Raw genomic sequence first — 19,447 nt, forward strand, 5'->3', positions numbered from 1 at the left:
CTTGAAGCGATCGCCTCTGCTCCGTTCTAATGCGGGTCTTCAGAATTGATCTGGCACACTTGTTGGAATTATGTTTTTGGGGTGTGTGGGGTGGAGCTAGGGGTCAGACTGGACATTAGTATTACGCATGGCTGAGAGACCAAACTGATGGAACCTATCAAAAGTATTGCTTGATGGCTGATTGTTCTTTAGGAATATTCCTTGTTCTTTCACCAGAGTCTCTTATCGTATTGAACTTAAAGCCAGTATAAAAACAAAAACATATTTATGAATTGCGGGTCTACAGATTAGAGTTGGCATATCAGTAGCACAGCACGGCGGAGAGGAGAGCAGTCGAGAGATCGAGAACGAATCACTCGATTCACTCACTCCCCCGGTGACGCCTTAAGTCTATATGTAAATTAAGTAAAAAATTAATAGGAAACGTATATGAATATATGAGTAGCTATTAGCTTTACGGCAGTACTGATGCCATTGCTGAGGCCAGTTAGAAGCGCCGGCTTGCTATTTTGTGAACACTCTGCGGTGCCCAAAAATGGTTAGAAAGCAATTAAATCCAAATGAAGAACAATAGATGGAGATCGAATGGAACTTCCGAAATGGAACACGTTCCTCGGATCGTTGCAGGTTATTATGCGAATTCCGCTTTAATGTCCGGGGCTCTTATCAAACCTCTTTGCTGGGTCCCTCAAGTTTAACTTAAATTAGCGCCAATTACTTATTAGTTGGTTGATTAGATTATGTAAAGGTTCGAAAGCCTTCGCCTATATCTAGCTGCGATTAATGTCGACTATTGTTTGGTTTGCTGATGCGCAAAGTCGAATTACTTCACCAGCTGATAAGAAAGTGAAATGTACTATTTTTTAAAACTATTTGTAACTAAGGCTAACGCTAGTCAAAGCAAAGGTAACTATACCAAATAAATAGGAAATGGCAAAAATAGAACAACATGACCAACATAACACAACCTCAATTCATTCTTCATCCAGCATTGTTTACATTCTGGAATTACGCTCTGACAATGTATACACTTTAATTAACCTTGTCGTGCGCGATAAGGCATGAATCATCTGATTCATACGGTGATGCGTTCTCTGCCCGCGGATCGTCCCCTTTGTGATTTACAATTTTTAGCTCTATACCACTCAAAATGGCGACATTGGACGCACTTCCAATCACCATACCCGCGAACTATCTAATCAATGTTTGAGAATTTATGAAAAATTACGGCAAGGCAAGCGTTGGATGAGCTATTGGCTCCGAGGTGTGTCGGAGAAATCCCAGTGGAACACTCATTCACGCACAGACTACGAAAGCGAAGGTGGTTTTTTATCGTATTAAGATATCATTCAGCAAAAATTCTTCACCAGAAGCAGTGTGTAAGGTTCGGCTCGCTGGCAAAAATCGTCTGCAATTGCTCTTGAACTTGAGATTGTTTGGCACCCTTTTTGAAAAACTGCGCCCATTCAAATCAGTGCTGCCAGATTTCAGAGTCGATACATCATGGTATGTTCGGCAATAAGGTGGATTTTACCTTGAATGCGTTGAATTTTCAGGGCCGTTTTGCATGTTGTCCATACCTTCTTTTTTCTCAACAGTTTTAAAAGCTGTGTTAGTTACCTTATTTGATTAAACTTCATTTTATAAGTAATCCACTAAAATTAAGTCCTAAATATTAGCCAACCTTGTAGAGTATTGATTCACTACTCGGATAAAATTATATGTTCAGTGGTGAGAGTCCTAACTAGCTACTAATCTTAAATCGAATATCAAAATTGATTAATATGATTTTCCTTGGTATATTTACGGTATATTATGAATATGAGAAGGTATTTAGGGTATATTTTTAACTTTTTTCGATAAATCCACTGCAAAGCTCCAAATTCGCAATATAAATAACTTTCAACTTTTTAAAAAAGGTATACAAAATAGTGCAAGTGCCTAAAAACCTTAACTAAAGGCTCATGTACCATGGAAATGTCCGTGGAAACGTAGGATGAGTTGGGAAAGTGCGAATCTTGTGTTATTTCCAGAGCAAAAAACTTCCCATCCCACGGTTTTGTTGTATGTGAAAAATCTATACAATGCATTGCAATGAAAAGTGTGTCTGAAAAGTGTTTATCAGAGGCACGCACACATAGAAACGTGAGAGTGATGATAGAGTGAGAGAGAGAACGTAGAACACACAGCTGTTGGGGCCGGCAGAAAAGTGTGTTTGTGTGGGAGTGAACTTGACTGAGTGGGAGGAAGGCAGAAATATTGGAAATTTGTTGCAAAAATTTTCTCGTTTCGGTTTGTTTATGCTTAAAAGTTGTCTATTGATGTTTAGCAGGCCTCCTCGTGGCTTATATTAATTCTTTAACGACCCGAAAAATGAAAATGAATTTTCAATTTTGGAACGATGTTGTCGATACCCTTGGCACACCATGTCATAGGTCAATTAATTAATTAAAAATGTTAAACAGTTGCACATACAGATTACAATTGATTTAAATGCTAATTTCACACAGACGTGCAAACATTGCCCAGCAAACGTGTCGAGAGTGCTTAAATGCTCGAGCAATGGGTATGGACAAGTAAAGTACACCCACAATTAAATTTTTCCATTTACTCTTGCAGATGTCTTAGCCAAGTGAGGTTGGAAGAGCCAGAGCAACTAGAATCATTCCGTGAAAAGGATTACATAGATAACTCCAGACACAGAGACAGACATACAGACAAAGAGCCATGGCCATGTCAAAGGTGATTCGCGTGCTGGAGAAGTCCATAGCTCCGTCGCCGCACAGTGTGCTGCTGGAGCACCGCCATAAGAGCGACAGCATCCTGTTCGAGTCGCACGCTGTGGCACTGCTAACGCAACAGGAAACGGACGTGATAAGAAAGCAATACACGAAAGTCTGCGACGCCTACGGATGCTTGGGGGCCCTGCAGTTGAATGCTGGCGAGAGCACCGTGCTGTTCCTGGTGCTGGTGACTGGATGCGTGTCCATGGGGAAGATCGGAGATGTGGAGATCTTTCGAATTACGCAGACGACCTTCGTGTCGCTGCAGAATGCAACCCCAAACGAGGACAAAATAAGCGAGGTGCGCAAGCTGCTCAATTCCGGAACTTTCTACTTTGCACACATCAATACCAGCGCCAGTGCGGCGGCTGGCACTTCCGGATCTGGGTTCAGCAAGTTTGACATCACACTGTGCGCCCAGCGGCGGCAGCAGACCTCGGAGACGGACAATCGCTTCTTCTGGAACCGCATGATGCACATTCACCTGATGCGCTTCGGCATTGATTGCCAGTCGTGGCTGCTCCAGGCCATGTGTGGCTCCGTGGAGATTCGCACTGTCTACGTGGGGGCCAAGAATGCCCGGGCAGCCATCATATCCAGGCTGAGCTGTGAGCGGGCCGGCACCCGGTTCAATGTGCGCGGCACCAACGACGAGGGCTATGTGGCCAACTTTGTGGAGACGGAGCAGGTGATCTATGTGGATGGGGAGGTTACTAGCCATATCCAAACCAGGGGCTCAGTGCCGCTCTTCTGGGAGCAGCCGGGTGTGCAGGTGGGATCGCACAAAGTCAAGCTATCTAGAGGTTTCGAGACCTCTGCTGCCGCCTTCGATCGGCATATGAGCATGATGAGGCAACGCTATGGCTATCAGACGATTGTGAATCTCCTTGGCAGCTCTCTCATCGGCAGCAAAGAAGGCGAGGCCATGCTGAGCAATGAGTTCCAGCGGCACCACGGCATGTCCGCCCACAAGGATGTTCCCCACGTGATATTCGACTATCACCAGGAGTGTCGCGGCGGCAACTTCACCGCTTTGGCCAAGCTAAAGGAACGAATCGTGGCCTGTGGGGCCAACTACGGCGTCTTCCATGCAGTCAATGGAGAGGTCATCCGGGAGCAGTTCGGAGTTGTGCGCACCAATTGCCTGGACTGTTTGGATCGCACGAACTGTGTGCAGACCTACCTGGGCCTGGACGTGCTCAACCTGCAGCTGGAGTCGATGAAGATGGGTGGCAAGCAGCAGAATATCTCTCGGTTCGAGGAGATCTTCCGCCAGATGTGGATCAACAATGGCAACGAGGTGAGCAAGATCTACGCCGGTACAGGAGCCATTCAGGGCGGTTCCAAGCTGATGGACGGCGCCCGCTCGGCGGCCCGGACCATACAGAACAACCTTTTGGACAACTCGAAGCAGGTAAATGTCTTCCACAAACTAGAAAATAAGCGACTTACAGCCACCGTAAATCATTACAGGAAGCAATTGACGTTCTCCTGGTGGGCTCGACGCTCAGCTCGGAACTGGCCGATCGGGCACGGATCCTGCTGCCCTCCAACATGCTGCATGCCCCCACAACGGTGCTCAGGGAGCTGTGCAAGCGCTACACGGAGTACGTGCACCCGCGCATGTTGCGCGTCGCCGTCGGCACTTACAACGTGAATGGCGGAAAGCATTTCCGCAGCATTGTCTTCAAGGATTCCCTGGCGGACTGGCTGCTAGACTGCCACGCCATGGCCCGATCCAAAGCCCTTGTGGATGTGAACAATCCCTCTGAGCATGTCGATCATCCAGTGGACATTTATGCAATTGGCTTCGAGGAGATCGTGGACCTAAATGCCTCTAACATCATGGCGGCCAGCACGGACAACGCCAAGCAGTGGGCCGAGGAGCTGCAGAAGACCATCTCCCGGGACAACGACTATGTGCTGCTCACCTACCAGCAGCTGGTGGGCGTCTGCCTTTACATATACATACGTCCGGAGCATGCTCCCAACATCCGGGACGTGGCTATTGATTGTGTAAAGACGGGCCTTGGCGGGGCCACAGGAAACAAGGGCGCCTGCGCCATCAGATTCGTTCTGCACGGCACCTCAATGTGCTTTGTGTGCGCCCACTTTGCGGCCGGCCAGTCGCAGGTGGCGGAGAGGAACGCCGACTACTCCGAGATTACCAGGAAGCTGGCCTTTCCCATGGGCAGGACCTTGAAGTCGCACGATTGGGTGTTCTGGTGCGGAGACTTCAACTACCGCATCGACATGGAGAAGGATGAGCTGAAGGAGTGTGTGCGCACCGGCGATCTCTCCACGGTCCTCGAGTTCGACCAGTTGCGGAAGGAGCAAGAAGCGGGCAACGTTTTCTCCGAGTTCCTGGAGGGGGAGATTGGCTTCGATCCGACCTACAAGTACGATCTCTTCAGCGACGACTACGACACGTCGGAGAAGCAGAGGGCGCCAGCCTGGACGGACAGGTGTCTCTGGCGGCGAAGGAAGGCTCTGGCCGAGGGCGACTTTCCCTCCTGGAATCCTGGCAAACTCATCCACTACGGACGCTCCGAGCTGAAGCAGAGTGACCATCGACCCGTCATCGCCATTATTGACGCGGAAATTATGGAAATCGATCTGCAGCGTCGCCGGGCCGTGTTCGAGCAGGTCATCAGGGATCTGGGACCCCCAGACTCCACCATTGTGGTGCATGTCATGGAATCTTCGGTGGACGACGAGGGGCCCACCATCTATGACGAGAGCGTGATGTCTGCTCTGATTGCCGAGCTGTCGAAGATGGGCGAGGTGACCCTCGTGCGCTATGTGGAGGACACCATGTGGGTGACCTTTCGAGACGGAGAGTCTGCACTAAACGCGGCCGCCAAACGGAGCACACAAGTCTGCGGCCTGGAGCTGGTCTTCGAGCTTAAGTCCTCTGACTGGCAGCACCTGGTGGACAGCGAGATCGAGCTCTGTACCACAAACACCATTCCGCTGTGTGCTAATCCCACAGAGCAGGCCCAGCTGCTGCAGGTGTCGCCGGAGGTTCCTCAGCGGCCCAAGCAGCCGCCGACGCGTCCTCCCGCTCGTCCGCCCATGCCCATGTCGCCAAAGAACTCGCCACGTCACATCCCCCATGTCGGAGTCATCAGCATTGTGCCCAAGCCGGCCAAGCCACCGATGCCCCCCCAGCCCCTGATGCAGGCGCCCCTCCAGCCGATGCAAGCGCCCCCTCGACCGCCTGCCATGGACAACACTCCCTCCTCCAAGACGCAATCTCCCACAGAGCTCGCCTCCGTCGGCTCATCGGGCTCATCTTCGGGCAAGGCATCGCCCACGGGCTCAGCTGTGGCTTCTGGTCCGCCCACTCCTCCGCGTCAGATGCAAAGCAAGCAAGCCACGCCAGTCGCTACGCCCACAAGGCAGGGGGCGCCCCCCTCTTCAGCCGCCACCCCATCCTCCAAGCAGCCATCGCTGGAGATGCCGGACACCGCCTACGAGACGGCTAGCAATATATACGAGGAGATCCAAGACGACGTGCCTGCACCACGCCACCCGCCCCCGGCTGGTCCGCCTCCAGTCATTGGCGGCGGCGCTGTGGACAGTCCACGACGCCAAGCAGGGCCAGCTGGGGCCCCAATGGGTCCCCCGCCACCGCTTCCGAATCGAGGACGTGGTCCGCCACCGATACCAAATAGAAGCGGCAATGCACCGCCGCTGCCAACGCGACCCACTAACAACTAGGCGGAATAGGCCCAAGGGGTGAGTACGAAACTGGTGCTCCTTATACTCCCGATCCTCTTATCAGTGTTCTTTTTACCCCACAGCTCGCCGTCGTACATTCCGAATTGCTGTATTTAATGTTGGAAACGCATACCGAAATATAATCGAATATATTAACAAACTTGTATAGAGAGAGCGCGAGGACACCACATCAAAATGCATACATAGATGAATCTCTGCCTGCACACCACCTACTTATGTTATGTGCTTATTTCGAGATGGCCTCTAGCCGGAATCAAAACTAAACGTAACTTAATTATGTACCCGTAGAACGTTGCATTGTTAGCCCTTTCCTTTTGTTGGATGAGAATATCACTTTTTATACTTGTTTACCGCTGGCCAGACGTACTCACCCCTAAGCACCAATACACCAAGGATCGCAAGGAACAAAGCCTGAGATACTTAAATGGAATTACTCAGCATAAAGTTATTGTTTAAATCAACTATATTATAGCCTATAGCCGTACTAGTCAATTTATGAAATTATACGAGTAGCACTGTTGGGCAGCAGAAGTCGTTCCACGATCGACGATGCCACGAATGATGATACATATATATCGTACCTATTTATTCCTCACTCGAAAGCTGCTGTTCACTAACATGTTGATTAATTATACATAGCTCAGATCGCGAATGGAACTTCCATCGCGTTTGCAATTGCTCTGTTCAAATGTTGAAGTTACGCATAAGATTTATCCCCGATCGAATGGCAAGACCATGAGCATACAAATATACTATTAAATAAATTATGTACAATATAATCTACATCTTGGTCAGGTTTATTGCAGCCAAGGCATCAAACAAACACAACGCAAATAGAAACATAAACTTAACACTTCCGTGACTAGTGGCCAGTGACCAGTGACCATTCCTGCATGCCCAGCTAGAACCACTTGGGCATCGCATCGTTAGGCAGATTCTTGTGATTGGGCAGGGCCGTGCAGGGGCGCTGCTGTCGCCAGAACTCCTGCCGCTTGTTGAGGAACTCGACCGCCTCCTTGGCAAAGGTGGATATGTTCTCCGTGTTGGTGTCGGCGCGTACCAGGTCTGGATGCAGCAACAGCTTCTCCAGGTACTCCTTGTCCACGCACAGCTCGCCAAGCAGCTTCCGGGCATTGCGTCGCTCCAGGTCCGCCTTAGTGGGCTTCTGACGCGTCATCTGCGGACGGGGGCTGTTCAGCGTCTGCGACTTTGACATATTGTCGTCGGACTTGCGCGGCTTGCCGCTTTTTGGGGCAGACGGCGGTGCACGCGGCTTGGTGCCGATGGTGTTCTCGATGGCCTCTTGAGTCTTTTGCACGCCCAGGCGGAAGGATGCCAGCTCGGGGCGTGCGCGTAGTCCGCGGTGGAAAAACATGAGGCTCTGCTCGAACTGGCCCAAGTAGTAGAGGGACTCGGCCTTCTGGTATATGGCCCGTATATTGTTTTTGTCCTCTCCCAGGGCCGTCTCCGCGTCCTGCAGTGCCTTGGAGGCCTCGCCCAGCAGCAGATAGCACTTGCTGCGCGATATCAAGGCATTGATGTCCGTGCTGTTCAGCTCCAGAGCCTGAAAAACAGAGAGATCGACCATTAGAAACGGCAAACCAGAAATAGGAAAGCGGAGTGGCAGTGGCAATGGAAGTATCAAGGGAGGACCTTGCAGAAGAAGTGGATGGCATTCTCGGGATTGGCATTCTTGATCTCCTTGAGCCCCAGAGCTATGACCGAGCTAATGTCTGCCTCATCAGGTATGAGTAGCGCCTCGTTGCGGTCCTGCTTCTGTTTTATCTGCAGACTCTGCTTGATATCAAAGGCCCCAGCGCTGACGGCAGCCGCTCGATCCTTATCCGTGTAGAAGTCTACGAAATTCTCCTTGGGCTTCTTCTTCTTGGCGATCTGCTCCTCGATGCGTTTGCGGGCCGCCCGCAGTTCGGCTTCGATGCGGTTGCCACGCTTGCCCCCGGCACCGTCACCACCGTCTTCCGTCTGCTTGCCTCGCCCCCCGCCATACGAATCACGGCGATCCCGGGGCTGCTTATAGGAGCTGCGACGATTGCGACCCTTTGACTTTTTGTTTGACTCGTCCAAGGACTCCTCGTCTGCATTGGCGCCCGTTCGGATGAAGCTCTGCAGCAACTCCTGTTCCTTGTCCACGGCGAGGATGTTGTGCAGCACGTTCGACATTTCCACACAGCTTCTCCCAGTAGTTGCCCCAAAAGTTGGCGTGAAAATCTAACACCTTCGCTCTGACAGCGCCAAACAAACGGTAATTGATTCGCCCGATGGGCTGTTGCCAGGAAACTGGCGCCTCTGATGGGTTAACAATCGATTCGAAATAATAATCACACGTGCTCAGGTGAAAGGAGGCGGATGCCAGGTGCCAGTTGGAAGGTGGTGCCAGGTCGTCATGTCATTGAGGTGCTGAATTTGAACTTTGGCCTAGAGGTGGCATATGGCCTTGGTGGCCTCCACTTTCTGTGTAGGCAGAGGTTGTTGTAACGAGTCGATGTTATTATAATTTTTTGTTGCAACAATTTGTACATTTTTACAACAAAACCAGATTCTACTAAGTGTCAGAGCAGCCAGCTTCACTAGCACGCAGCTTTAATAGTTTCGTAGAGACCAGCTTATGTGAGGCTGCAGCAAGCTTATATTACAAGCAAAAGCTTTATTGGTGTTGTGTATAATTCATGTAGAAATCATGTAGAAAGTGATTTTAAAAATAATAATTTAAACAAAGGTACACATTTAAAAAATTAGTGCTATAGAACAAAAAATAATAAAATCAAATCATTTAATCATACAATCATTTAATCGTTCGACGGTATCGTAGTCGGCACAGTAAATTCTTAATCCTTATTCTCTAAAGACTTACCTGATTGTAGCCGAACAACGCCTTGTCGTATTCTCGAACTTTCATGTGATTATTTGACTGATCACAGAGCAGCTTGATGCTGGTCTCAATCTCCTCGATGGTGTCCACCTTCTGCTTCTTGCGCGGCATTCTGCTTGGTTCAGTATGATCCTGGTGGATGGTCAACTCTCAGTACACAGCATAATCCTTGGACCCGAAAAACAGTCGTACTAAACTGAATAACCGTTCAGTTAATTTTCCGACACATACATATGTATATCCACTCCGTCCTATCCGGCGGACGTCCGTTCTTAGCACTCGTCGCTGGCAAACTGAGTTGTTCACCTTCGCCTCATATTTGCCTGGCCTGTGGCTTGTCTCTGGCCTGGCTCCTCCTGCTCTGCCTTCAGCTCCTTCCCCCTTTTCCTGATAGTTGTGGCAGCCTTTGGGGCTCTCCTTTGCTTTGTATGTCAGTTTGCATGTGCTGACAAGCCGCAATAAACTTCAATAAAGTTACATTATTAATATCTCAGCGAAACCCGTGTTCTAGGCGTGAGACGAGCGGTGCAGCGGGCGGATTTACACGCACTTAATTGAAATCATTGAAATTAAAGCCCGATCCGCGGATAGCTTTAACCAGTTGAGGCAGAGGAGTCACGCACAGTCGGTGCCGTGCAGCAAAACGCCAAATGAGTTTTGAATGGGAGCCTGCCCCAAACAAATCCAATTAGAAACCAACCAGCTGATAAGAGTGGGGCCCCAAAGCCGAAGCCTCGACCTGGCCAATCAATATGCAGCAGGAAGAAGGGTGGCGAACCATGGGGCTGGCTAGCTCTATCTCTGTCCCTGTTTCTGTCGCTGCTTCTGCCACGGCATTCACTTGTTAAGAACATTCATTTCGACATATTTATGAAACCAAGCAAATTGCCATTAATTTTCTTGTATGGTTTTTAGAGTAAATAAATAAGTCTGATGTCGGAGCAGGTCGAGTCGGGCCTTGCGTGCTCCTGCCTCATTTCGACTGTGGCAGCAACCTTCGCGGTGGCGTGGCAAAACAATTTCATTTGCCCGCCCCCCAATGAAGACGAGAAAGCCTTAATGCCCGAGACATTTTGTGGCCTATCCCTAAAACCAGCCCCTGCCCCAAACTGACTGATTGCCGTTCCGGTTACGACGTTGCAGACATGACGTTAGAAATTATGATATTTGCATTTGTTCAAGTTGCCCCCGAAGTTATCCTTGTGGATGTCGCCGGAATGGGTTGGGCCAACGAGTCGCGTTCGGGGTCCATGTGTATGTCGGGTTGTCCTTAACACCGTTGCGTTTACGACAACTCCAATTCTTATGGTAATCGTATCAATTGATGCCCGTGGATCAGGCCTTACCTGTTGAATGAAATTGAATCAAAAATGAACACCCCATTCTTGGCGCAATTAAGTTTAAAATTTATTTGATCTACATTTTATACTGCGAAATTTTTGAATACTGCAATTTTGTCATACATCGGCAAGCCTTTTTTCTAAGGGCGATGGAGATAGGTAACCAGAATATAGCCAAACGTTTGAACGATTCTAACTTTTTTTGTCGGGATTGGGGCGTTGGGAAATTTTTAATATTTTGCCATCACATCTCTTTGTAGTACCTGCACACCCTGTATAAGCATATGAGTTGCACAACTGAAACCAACAGAAACATGGTATCTATATAAATCTGCCTGATCCAATGCCAATGTGACACTTACTTGGTAAAATAATCGAGCCAATACAAACCCATGGCAAAACATGGCTCATGCCTTTCCCGAATGAAAACAAAATTTTGATGTTCTGCGAAGTGAAATCAATGAGATCAGGAAATCTGAAATTCTAAGAACTTTGACTTACCAAGAACAATCCCAAAAGTATGAATATCCCAGACAACAAGTGTACTATAACACATATAAGTATTACAACATAGACACAAACTGTCGTTTCGCTTCTAAATTCCTGGCCATATTTTTCTCTCACTGTAAATAAATACATAAATTACACTAGTCAACACGATTTTTCCTCAAGGAACAAAACGAACTTTTTCTTAAAGATTTGGGGCTTAGACATGGTTTGATGATATTTTTTTTTTTCTATGGCAGAACTTTTTTTGAAGAATTTTTGAAAACTGGTATTTTTTTTAAATTTTTTCAGAGGTAGCGCTTGTTTTTTCACATAGCTCAGTATCTTACGTCTGGTTGTAAAGAACTTTGCTTTTTGAAAAGATAATTAAAACAGCTAGAAGTTAAGCCCAAACACTTTGTGATTACAGCTTACCGTCTGGGAAATACATGAAAAGCGATTTGAAAGCACCCCCCCCCGGCTGCCAATGGGAACAAAGCAAACGAAAAAGGGTTGTACGTTAGGCTGATCGCGATCCCAATTCCCAATGGGCAGTTGAGCTCGCAACCTTCCAAAAGGTATTTTTTGTTCATTTTTTCATATTTTAGGTTTGGTTAACGAATTTTAGCTCCAAAGTCTCTCCATAGATTTTAATGAGCGATACCTTGAACGACGCCAAATTAACCCACCTATACACAAAAAAATAGAGGGCACAAGATATAATTTTTTTTCGACTTTTCCTAAGTTTTTAAAGTCAAAATTTCGTAAAAAATACCGCACAAAAATCATAATTTTTGCATTTCAATGTATTATATTTCCCAGACGGTAAGCTGTAATCACAAAGTGTTTGGGCTTAACTTCTAGCTGTTTTAATTATCTTTTCAAAATAGCAAAGTTCTTTACAACCAGACGTAAGATACTAGAGTTATGTGAAAAAAACAAGCGCTACCTCTGAAAAAAGCTTTAAAAAAAAATACCAGACTTCAAAAATTCTTAAAAAAAAGTTCTGCTAGAAAAAAACCATAATTCTTTAAAAAATTTTAAAGCCCCATATCTATCAGAAAAAGTCGGTTTGGATCCTTGAGGAAAAAAAAAGTTCGATTTTGTCGAGTAGTGTTATCAATCGGTTTGCTCGCTTTACACTCAGAGCACCTTCATCAGTCATTACTCACCTGCGGAACCAAGTTCACCAAGATCACCGAAGTCCACTTTCGATACTGGCTTGGACAATTCTTTGTCCAACATCATACTTGTTGACACCATACCGATGAAGCCAATGATTGAGTTCCATATTCCAAAGAATATACACCACGTTTTATCGGGCCAACAATCGAATGACGCGCAATCGCAACACAAACACATTTTAACTTGAAAATTTGAATTTGAAAAATAGAGAAAAAGATTCTTTGGCAAAAAAAAAAATATACAAAAAATTAACTTAAAAATTTAGTTTCCTGTTTGGAATTTATAAATTTTGTAAATTTTTAGATCTGAATTTTTTGTTGACTGACTAGTGGGCTGTAATCTGTTGAATGATGAATTCTAATCCATATTCCTGCACGTATTTCTGAGCGCTTACTATGATATCCAATTGATTGGATTTCAAGCAGCTCAAGGAAAATATATTTGGATATACATATGTATGTGGGTCGAGTTGTCATGGGGTATCTACATTTTTTGCAAGATTATCTCATCTTCGCTACGTAATTTATTTGGTTAAGAAGAGAATAGAGTATGTATTAGTGGTATATTATTTGCCTTAAAACATAAAGAGTAGAGTATATTCTGTTTTGTTTAAATTAGTTTTATACCAGTTTATTTAGCAAATCAAAACCAATTTCTCAGTACATTCAGCGCATTTAAAAAAACTAACAAACTAAACGCTTACAAAGTAGCAAAATAACTTGATGTAAAATTTGACAAAAAGGTACTATGGGTCGAGAGTAGGACAAAACATAGTACTCGTACATATCAAAAGAGTTGCAGTTGCGTTTTTTACAGTGTAGAAAAAGTTGTATTCAGAATAATGTTTAGTTCTTGTTGTCGCTGTTGCTGCTGTGGCTGTGTCTGTGGCTGTTGTTCTCTTTTTTTTTTGTGTGAGTTTCAGTTGGGTTTAGGTTTAGGTTTGGGGGAAGTACGAGTAAATACATATGTATATATGTATGTACCCATGATGATGATGTTCTTCGAGAGCTTCCTTCCCCCTTTGGTGCACGCTCTGTTGTCGCCGTAGTAGTATGTATGTATATGTTTAATTAATTATTTATGCATTACACACAATTACACACACAATTGATTTATGTTGCTAATTATATATACTTGTTTATAGATGTATTATGTATTAGTATTTTTTCGTTCTTATAACTTCTTTTCGCAATGAAAATATGGCATGAGAGCTGGAGAGAATATGGGTTGACTAACAATTAAACAAGTATTGCAGCTAATTTGAGGGCTGAGTCATTAACATTTCCTGCTGGATTGCGTTTCAATTCAATTGTAAACTTAACAATTAATTTTTACTATTGCATGGGGTATTGGATTGGATTGGATTGTGTTGTGTTTCGTACTTCGCACACTTGTATTTTGCTTGCAAAACTAAACAATTGTCATCGACAGCGAACGTAAAAACTAAATAAATGCACTAAAATCAATGCGTAATCCGATTTTGATTCTTAGCCATGGAAGAAGCAGTGGAGTCGAGCGTAGGAGGACTGGCCGAATAACTCTTAAACCCATATGAAATTCTAAATTAATGTACAATCGCTTTCTAGACGTATTATGTCCCTTTATACTTTTCGATTTCGATTTCGTTTTTCATTTTCATTCTCAATTTCAATAAATATTCAAGTTTTTGTGTGTTTTCTAGAAAAAAGTAGAAATAGTTCTCTGAATTTCGTTACTTTTTAGTTTCTTTAGTTGTCAGGAAGGTTCAGAGAGTGTTCGTATTCTGTTTTTGTTTTGCTTCATTTAGTAATTTTCGTTTTTCTCTTTAAGTTCTTTTTTTGTTTTGCATTTTCCTTTTGTATTGTTTTTTGTTTTTGTTTTAGGAATTACACTAATAATTACATAGTTTTGCTTATGTATAACTTAAAAACATTTATTTATGCATCGATTTCCGCTTGTTATGTGCCGTACAATTCGCAATTATAATTATTCCCAACGGATTATTTTTTGTTCTTTTTTCCGTGGTGTGAATTGATGGCGGAAGTGAACATTAAATTTGGGGTTCTTTCAAGTGTGGGTGTATAATTGTTATATATCCAAATCGCTTCCATTATTCAGCTAACATATACTCGTTATTCATAAATGTGTATTCAATATGCGTTTGCGTCTGTCTCTGTCACCATCCACAGAACAAACTGTCCATCGTCCATGCAGTCGCTTATATGCGCCTCTGTTGTGTGGTGTGGCATTGTTATAGGTATTATTTCTCGCTCTCCTCCTGCCTTTGCTCTATATACTCGTAATTCATAATTAATTCGCTTAATTTTGCCCGCCCTTATATTGGTTTCACTATGCATATAATATATATTAATTATATATTAGATTTCGCACGATTTGCGTGCGTTTCCATTCATATTTGATATTGGTTTTCTTTTTGTTTTCGTCGCTTAAAGTTTACTTAATTAGAAAAGTCGCCCTCCTCCGTTATCCGTCCGGCATTAGCTTACAGGTAAGTTTTGAATTTTGTTTGTTTATGTTTTCCTCTTTAATTTCTGCACTTTTTACTTGGTTGTTCATCGTTTAATGCGTTTACCCCCCAACGAAAAATTGTGTGTGATCCGAAGATGTCTTCGATTTCCATTGATTTTGTGTTAGTTTTGTTGCTTTCGCTTTTTCTGTTGCAGATGATTAATCATTGTGTCAGATGGCTGCTGATGTCGCTGCTCCGTCTGCACTTCACACTCCGCACAGTGTATCTAGATGAGCCGTCATCTCCTTCTGCGTTCTGATCCTGATCCCGTTCGAGATGGATCTCCATCCGGGTGGATCCTCACTCATGGCTCACTTAATACCTGCGCGATGTGCCATTATCTCAGGCGTAGAACTCGCGATTGTTCGCATTTTTCGCATAGGAATTGTTGGCCGGCGAGCGCTTGGGCTCGTCGAGGGCATAGGAGCCCTCGTCCTTTTTCCGCATGCGGTACACGATGAACATTACCACGAGAATGGCGCAGAGCAGGCCAACCACGGCACCGCCAATGACAGCTGAAGATACATAACAGAGAGAATATATGTGGTGAGAGATTGTTGGATGGATATGGAGTGGATGAACTCTTACCTGCCAGTATTCCTGGCTGCGAGAAGAAGCTCGACGTGCGATCGTCCTCGCTCATGATGACCACCTCGTTGCCGTTGGGCCTGTGGTCGACGGGCTTCGTGTCGGAGGGCTGGCTGTTCACGTTCGTGTTCGGGTCCAACTCGTGCACGTTGCTGCCGCCTCCCGCTGTGCCAAGAAAATAGAGCAGAAACAGAGAGAGATGAGATTTGAGAGTCAAGTCCGGCGACTACAATTATCCATTTACGAGAATGCCCATGACGTGCAAGCAAAATAATACGAAACAGAGTGTGTGTGTGTGTTTGTGTGTGTAAGAGTGGAGACATAGAGTTGTTGTTGGGCATGAGTACTCCGATTTCCGATCGGATCGAGTGTTTATATCTGTTTCAGTGTGTGTGTTTTTGTGTGTACGTGTGTTAATAATCATTATGCGGTATATACAAGGCTTACGGTTAGTAGAGTTGATTCGGGACTACGATTACGAGTACAAAGGATACCTTATGCCAAACTAAGACTAAGACTTATATGTACCACTAGCCTACGAAGCCTCTATAAACGGGTGGAGTGCACAATTCTCCCATCCGACTGTCTGTCTGGTTGTTTGCCCGCCCGCACAAACAAAACTCTTGAGCTCATTTCACGCTAATGAGCAATCCGGAAAAGTTCTGGCCAAATGAAAAAAGTTAGCAGTAAGGAGGAGCTACATATAAGCAAAGGAAATTGTGACAAATTTTCATTGGCGGAAATCTACAGCTTAAGGAGAGCGCAGTTTCGAGTACTTTCCATCCACATACTCGTATCTAGGATGACAGATGGAAACCCATGAACACCTCTAAAGTATTCCCGGATCTGACACGAGAGCGACACGTTGAAAAAGAAGAGCAATTTGAATGCCAATTTGGCTGTCAAATTAAGTGAATTTAAATTAATTTAATTGACAGTGCCTCTCCACACACACACACACACACACACACACGCACATATACTCCCTACCACCCACATACTTTATTGGTCTTTGTTCTTTGTTGAGCCATTGTTTAACCCCCATCCGCCCTCTCTGTTTTCATATTTCCATCTGGATCCAAATCCGCTTTGGCCTCCCAATGCTTAAGACAAACAAATTGCTTGTTTAGCTCTTGTACTCCACCCTGAACCCCACCCTGATGTATGTACACACATGTGTGTGCTTCGTTTTGCTCCACCCCTTGGGGGAGTAGATTGACGCGGAGTGGGCTAGGCAGGGGGTGGCATATTAATTAGGTAATGCCCAAAAGGCTTATTGAATTGGCCCAGACACATAATCGGACCAAATCGCCTTTCAAACTCAACCAAATCATTGCAACTTTATCGTAGCACATCTCAAAGGGGAGTCTGGCCCGACGAAAAATCCAAAGGAAGCTATAAATGTTTGCTTTTTTCCCCTCTGCCATCTTCTGATTTTGAAATTGGACTTCATCTTGTGAAAGAGTATTCCCGCCTGTGTCTATCCATCAGACTGATTGTCTGTCTGTCTGTCTCTCTGTTTGGACGAGGCCAATAAAGGTGTATCCATTTGGGTGTCTACAATGTTCGATTGGATGTGGGGTGGTGAGAAATGCGCTTTATGCTGGCTTTTCTAGCAGCGGTAACTGCATGATTTAATGCTCTACTCTATAGGGCAAATGGACAGCTGTAAACAATTATGCCCGAAATTGTGGTCCTGCTGTGTTGTGTCAGACGCCTGCCTGCCATATGCTACATGATTTGAGTTTCGTGTTTGTTCGGGGCGTGGCACAGGCACAAACATCAAAGCTGGCCATAAACAACCCACACACCTATCCACTCCTGGGTTCCCATTAGGCTCTGTTTGTGCTCCCTCCTCGTACCATAAATAGTGTTTGCCACACACACAAAGGATGGATGGGCTCGGGGTAAGAGCAACAATGCCCCGAAGTCGTTGAGAGTTTTTGAGAGTGGATTTGGAGGCGCTCCTCCTTGCCACTGCCAGGGACTTGGTGATATTTCATTTCAAGTGTAGCGCTGGGAGGAGCGCTTTCCAAGTGCTTTCCACTCGAAGAGCAACAAAGCACAAAATCACTGTGCGGCTTAGTGCGATTCCATGGCTGTTCTTTGGGGGTGTGGGTGCGGGTATGCGACTGGGAGTCGCGACAATGTTAATGGAACTTTGGGCCTAGGGCAGGACTCTCTATGCCTTGAACCTTGATGGAGTGCGGGTGCATCTCAATCGATGAATCGATGGATGGCGGATGCCCCTCTACCGTTTTGCTTTCATACGTACATATATGAAAGATTCTTAAACTATTCTTAAATTATTTGACTTAGAGTAGCTTTATCCTAGGGTTAACACTAAAGTCTATGAGAATGAGTATGAGCGTGAGGGTCGAGCCAATGGATTTGTGTTGGCTCTGCGGGAGTTTTTCCAATCGAACGAATAAATAAATGCCAAAAGCAGACTGAATGAATGAATGAAGGAATGAATGTATGGTCAATGGATGAGAATTGGTCACAGAATGAAAGTGTGGGCATTATGGTGTATTGGCCATTGTATTGTCGGGGTGGGGTGTGCGGTGTGGGGATTCCATGTACATGTCCACACAAAAGGAAAACCCGCAGCATTGTTCGTTGTGGAGTTGCCAGAGCGCGCAGTAGAGAAAAACTAAGGTAAAACTTAACAAATATATATATATATATATGTAATAATTGTAAGGAAGAATATCTATATACTTGAATGCGTGGATCGATTGTACCAATCAAACTAAGTAAAGTAACAGAAACCAAACCAAATACCCAAGAACTCAACTACAATGCAAGCGAGAAAACTTTGTTTGCTGTTGAAAGTGTGCTAAAGTGTTTTAAACAATTTAAATAAAATATAATGTTAAATATAAAAATATAATGTGGTATAAGATAAAAGCAATGCAGTGCCAGAGATACTACCATTGGTGTCTCTAGCAATGCAATCCTCTTCAAAGGATGTGCGGGGCAGAGAAACAACACAAAAGGAATCGTATTGAGATGGAGGGATGGTGGAGGACAAAACAAAAGCAGCAATGAAACACAAAACAACATAAAATCAAAGGCAAACGCAAACAGATAGACAAAGAAAGAATTATTAAAACATAAAAAGAAAGTACAAAAAAGGAGTAAAAATAAAAACCACTGACGTCCGCGCTCTGTGTTGAGGTCTCCATCGTTGCCACCGATTCCATTTCCATTTCTATCCTCATTGCCGCCATCCACATCGATGATGCGATCATCATCATCAGTGTCATTACCACCATCACCATCTTCGCTATCGATATCGCCATCGTTATCCTTTGGCCCAGCGGGAACGGGCTCTGCAAGCTTCGGCTTCTCGGGCTCGGGATGATCAATGATAATGTCGCCCTCGTCTTCGTCTTCGCCCTCGTCATCGCCCTCGCCGCCTCTTTCCACATCGATGACATCGCCGCTGGCCTCCGCCTCCACATCGAGATCTTCATCCTCATCGAAGGCAGGGAAGTGTGGCAAAGGACGGCTCGCTGTAGAGGATTCGAGAACAATGGGCATAGGCGTGGTTTGGGTGCGATTCGTGGCGGCTGTGGTGGAAGTAGTTGTGGCCGCTGTTGTCGTGGTGCTTGTGGTGGTACTGCTGCTGCTGCCGGTTGTCGTTACTGGTGAACTGCTTGTTGTTGTTGAGGTTGTGGATGAGGTTTGGGTTGGTGTATGAGCTGCTGGATATAGAGATGGGGTTGTTGGTGTTCGTGTTCTTGTAGATGTTGTGAATGAATTGTTGTTAGTGTTGTTGTCTCTAGATCTAACATAACTATAATCTAAGCTGGCAATGACTGTAACTGTATTTGTATTTGTATTTGTATCTGTGGCTGTGGCTGTTGTTGTCTCTGTATCTTGAATTGGCGGTGTAATTGTTGGATTTGGGAGAACT

General features: G+C 45.3%; 3 protein-coding genes across 11 annotated transcripts in view; 1 reads left to right on the plus strand and 2 right to left on the minus strand.

Moving 5' to 3' along the window:
* The first annotated feature begins 1,818 nt into the window (after nucleotides 1-1,818).
* Nucleotides 1,819-6,696, plus strand: LOC111079605 (synaptojanin-1). The gene is made up of 4 exons (XM_022374842.2): nucleotides 1,819-1,919; nucleotides 2,620-4,197; nucleotides 4,257-6,524; nucleotides 6,590-6,696. The coding sequence occupies exons 2-3, from the start codon at nucleotides 2,728-2,730 to the stop codon at nucleotides 6,504-6,506; spliced, it is 3,720 nt and encodes a 1,239-aa protein (XP_022230534.2). The 5' UTR covers nucleotides 1,819-1,919; nucleotides 2,620-2,727; the 3' UTR covers nucleotides 6,507-6,524; nucleotides 6,590-6,696.
* Nucleotides 6,697-7,289: 593 nt separating this feature from the next.
* Nucleotides 7,290-10,722, minus strand: LOC111079607 (outer dynein arm-docking complex subunit 4). Of its 3 annotated transcripts, XM_022374847.2 has the most exons (3): nucleotides 9,400-9,489; nucleotides 8,181-8,999; nucleotides 7,291-8,091 (listed from the first exon to the last, which is right to left on the minus strand). In XM_022374847.2, the coding sequence occupies exons 2-3, from the start codon at nucleotides 8,706-8,708 to the stop codon at nucleotides 7,429-7,431; spliced, it is 1,191 nt and encodes a 396-aa protein (XP_022230539.1). In that variant the 5' UTR covers nucleotides 8,709-8,999; nucleotides 9,400-9,489; the 3' UTR covers nucleotides 7,291-7,428. The 3 variants fall into 3 exon arrangements, with proteins under 3 accessions (XP_041447748.1, XP_022230539.1, XP_022230537.1); XM_041591814.1 differs by lacking the exon at nucleotides 8,181-8,999 and having other exon boundaries at nucleotides 7,290-8,091; nucleotides 9,400-10,722; XM_022374845.2 differs by lacking the exon at nucleotides 9,400-9,489 and having other exon boundaries at nucleotides 8,181-9,083.
* An 80-nt stretch (nucleotides 10,723-10,802) lies between these two features.
* The window catches only part of LOC111081792 (syndecan), a 103,719-nt gene continuing 95,074 nt past the window's right edge, over nucleotides 10,803-19,447 (minus strand). For 3 of the 7 annotated variants that reach the window (XR_005967515.1, XR_005967517.1, XR_005967516.1), the window contains 5 exons: nucleotides 15,526-15,690; nucleotides 12,416-15,452; nucleotides 11,259-11,380; nucleotides 11,120-11,201; nucleotides 10,803-11,054 (listed from right to left, as the gene is read on the minus strand). Coding sequence is in view for 1 of the 7 variants with exons in the window: in XM_041591813.1 (XP_041447747.1) it covers nucleotides 15,280-15,452; nucleotides 15,526-15,690; nucleotides 18,687-19,235 (887 nt within the window). In the remaining 6 variants the exon portion in view is untranslated. Of the gene's footprint in view, nucleotides 11,055-11,119; nucleotides 11,202-11,258; nucleotides 11,381-12,410; nucleotides 15,453-15,525; nucleotides 15,691-18,686; nucleotides 19,236-19,447 lie in introns of those variants that run through there. The other 4 variants (XR_005967513.1, XR_005967512.1, XR_005967514.1 and 1 more) reach the window with 3 other exon arrangements.

The sequence above is a fragment of the Drosophila obscura genome, unplaced genomic scaffold (assembly GCF_018151105.1).
Source record: "Drosophila obscura isolate BZ-5 IFL unplaced genomic scaffold, ASM1815110v1 contig_151, whole genome shotgun sequence".
NCBI lineage: Eukaryota > Metazoa > Arthropoda > Insecta > Diptera > Drosophilidae > Drosophila > Drosophila obscura.